The sequence below is a fragment of the Anopheles darlingi genome, chromosome 2 (assembly GCF_943734745.1).
Source record: "Anopheles darlingi chromosome 2, idAnoDarlMG_H_01, whole genome shotgun sequence".
NCBI classification, from domain to species: domain Eukaryota; kingdom Metazoa; phylum Arthropoda; class Insecta; order Diptera; family Culicidae; genus Anopheles; species Anopheles darlingi.
This window is the reverse complement of record NC_064874.1, coordinates 76,438,557-76,441,056: the sequence shown is the minus strand read 5'-3', so window position 1 is coordinate 76,441,056 and position 2,500 is coordinate 76,438,557. Positions and strand designations below refer to the sequence as shown.

Genomic DNA, 2,500 nt, shown 5'->3' with positions numbered 1-2,500 from the left:
AGCCACCAAATTGAGGTTAGCACCGAGCATTAGCGCACCCAGTAGGTACCGACGAGTGAGCGAGATCTAGCAAGGATTATCCAATCGAGAATGGCCTCGGTGGTGTTAGGGAGCCGCGCGGACAGGTTTTAAACCCTACTCCTCAGTCCGTCAGGGCATGTATCAATTACGGCGATCAACTTTAAAGTCCTTCTTCGTCCTTCATGTCAAAAAGGGAAGAGTTCCTGTGGCACTTCCGACTTTGCTTTTGCGCATGTGGCGCCTGGGAGCGGAACTATTCCGCACCTTCTGGATCGAAACACATGTGGAACAGGTTTTTACCCCTTTTTTGAGGGAACTTTAAACTCACTTCGCACTCGCGCTTCCAGCGGACACACAATGGAGTATCAAATTGTGCACAGGAAAGGCACCGTTTGCCTTTACTCGCGAAAGGGTGATCGCACGGACCAGATTGCCTTTACGCACCATGCACGTTAAAGGACGATCAACATCGTGTGAAATCGAGCTTAGCAGCACTTGTTGTCGTTCCCTTCGCAGAGAAACATGTTTCATTAGTTTAGAAACAAGTGTTTATGAAGCCGCATTAAAAACCTGGGGTTCAAACATGATGGATGAAGAATGGATGATGAATTTTGTCACAACCAACCCCTCCATGTGTTTATGATGGTTTTAGAGTAAAAAACTGAATCCAGGACTAATTGGTATCGTATGTGTTTGGTTTTTTTGTGTGTGCGCGAGCATATGGCCCGAATGTGCAACATTCTCATCGATTTATTATGTTACCGTGGTTGAGGTTTCTCTTTTGCACAGATTGTTTGGAAGGAAGTCACTTCATATGCTCCCGATTATACGAATGTGGCAATAGAAAGATCACCGATGGATGGGACAAAGATCGGAATTCGATTATTGTTGACGCGATGAATTGCAGGAATATGTTATCCTTGATTCCTTCGCCAAACGATGACTGTTCGATTATCGTTTAATCGCTTAATATGCAAATCATGCTCATCAAGAGAGCAAATAGAGCCATGATCCTGTGATCAATGTATTATCAATGGTATTATCGAGGGTTTAGGCTCGTAATTGAACCGTGAAACCCTCATCGAAATATGTTTTCCCTTTTTTATGTTTAAATGCTTTTCCAATCCCCCACCAAAAAATGCGGAACTCTCGGATTAATTCCTAATTCTGTCTTTCTTCCTTTTCTTCGTGTGCAGCGTAACAGTTCCGGGTTATCAAGGTAATCTACAGGCTGCTGTTTCGCACAGTGCTCAGCTCGCACCCTGGGAACGCTTCGGCGTCGAGTTCATCTTGACGTTCATCGTTGTCCTGGCGTATCTTATCTCGACAAATTCGTTCCGGAAGTATTTTGGCTCGTCCGCGATTGCGATCGGAGCCGCCTACAGCGCTTGCAGCTTCGTTTCGGTAAGTTCCATTCGGTAATGCTTTCGGTGACGCAGATTACTAACCTTCCTCTTTTGTCGTAGATGCCCTATCTGAATCCAGCTCGCTCGTTAGGTCCATCGTTCGTGCTGAACAAGTGGGACAACCACTGGGTGTACTGGATCGGTCCGTTCTTCGGTGGCATCATTGCCGGACTGATACATCAGTTTGTATTCACCCCAAAACCGAAGACGAAGACGGGTGCTGGTGGTGTTGCGGGATCGAAGAACAACAGTGTGTCAATCACCGGCGGAACCGGTGCCATCCCTGAGGAGGTCAACAACTGTGCGATCGATATGAGCAAGATGGGAGCTCAGGCAACGGTTGGGAAGTTCCAAAACTTCCGCCATCATAGTGGCACGTTGCCGTCGCGGTTCTGCCACAGCATGTACGCGACCAGCGATCAGCCGACGATTAAAATTGAACCTCTCGAACCGATCTACGGAGCCGCTAAGACGATGTTCGGTAAATCGCCTCAGATGTCCCGCTCGAATCTGAATCGTTCGCAGTCCGTGTACGCCAAGAGTAACACCGCATTGAACCAGGAGATACCGGCGACCGTCGCTGCGACGGCTACGCTCAGACCGGGTCAACTGGTACCAACGCAGAGCCTCTATCCACTGCGAGTGACCCATCAACAGCAGCAGCAGCAACAACAACAGCAATTGCCGCAGCAACAACCGCATGTACACACACAGAACCAGAACGTGCAGAACCAGCTCCACCAGCGGTCGGAGAGTATCTACGGTATGCGTAACACCCTCCGGCAGCAGCAACAGCTGGCAGAACATTTGTCGCAGCAACTTGCCCCACGGCCCAGCCACCCAGAGATGCAAGGCTTCCAACCGATCTACGCTGTCCGGAACACTCCCAGCTGCTCGACCGATGCTTTACGCGATGTCCACGAACAGGCCGGGTAGGTAGCGCCTCAATCGAAAGCAATCAAACGCCACCATCCTGAGGACTTGTGCACTGATTGTTGTTGTTTCTGTTCTTGACTAACAGTTCCCTCTTTTGAACACGCTTTCCTTCCCTCCTCCGCAACTCCTGCTTTCCT

The 2,500-nt window shown here is 49.2% G+C and overlaps 1 protein-coding gene across 1 annotated transcript in view; it reads left to right on the top strand.

Annotated features, from left to right (window-relative positions):
* LOC125959536 (neurogenic protein big brain-like) overlaps window positions 1-2,500 on the top strand; it is a 21,329-nt gene that overhangs the window by 18,419 nt on the left and 410 nt on the right. The window contains exons 4-6 of the mRNA XM_049692361.1: window positions 1,218-1,425; window positions 1,488-1,679; window positions 1,716-2,359. Of these exons, the coding sequence (XP_049548318.1) occupies window positions 1,218-1,425; window positions 1,488-1,679; window positions 1,716-2,359 (1,044 nt within the window). The remainder of the gene's footprint in view (window positions 1-1,217; window positions 1,426-1,487; window positions 1,680-1,715; window positions 2,360-2,500) is intronic.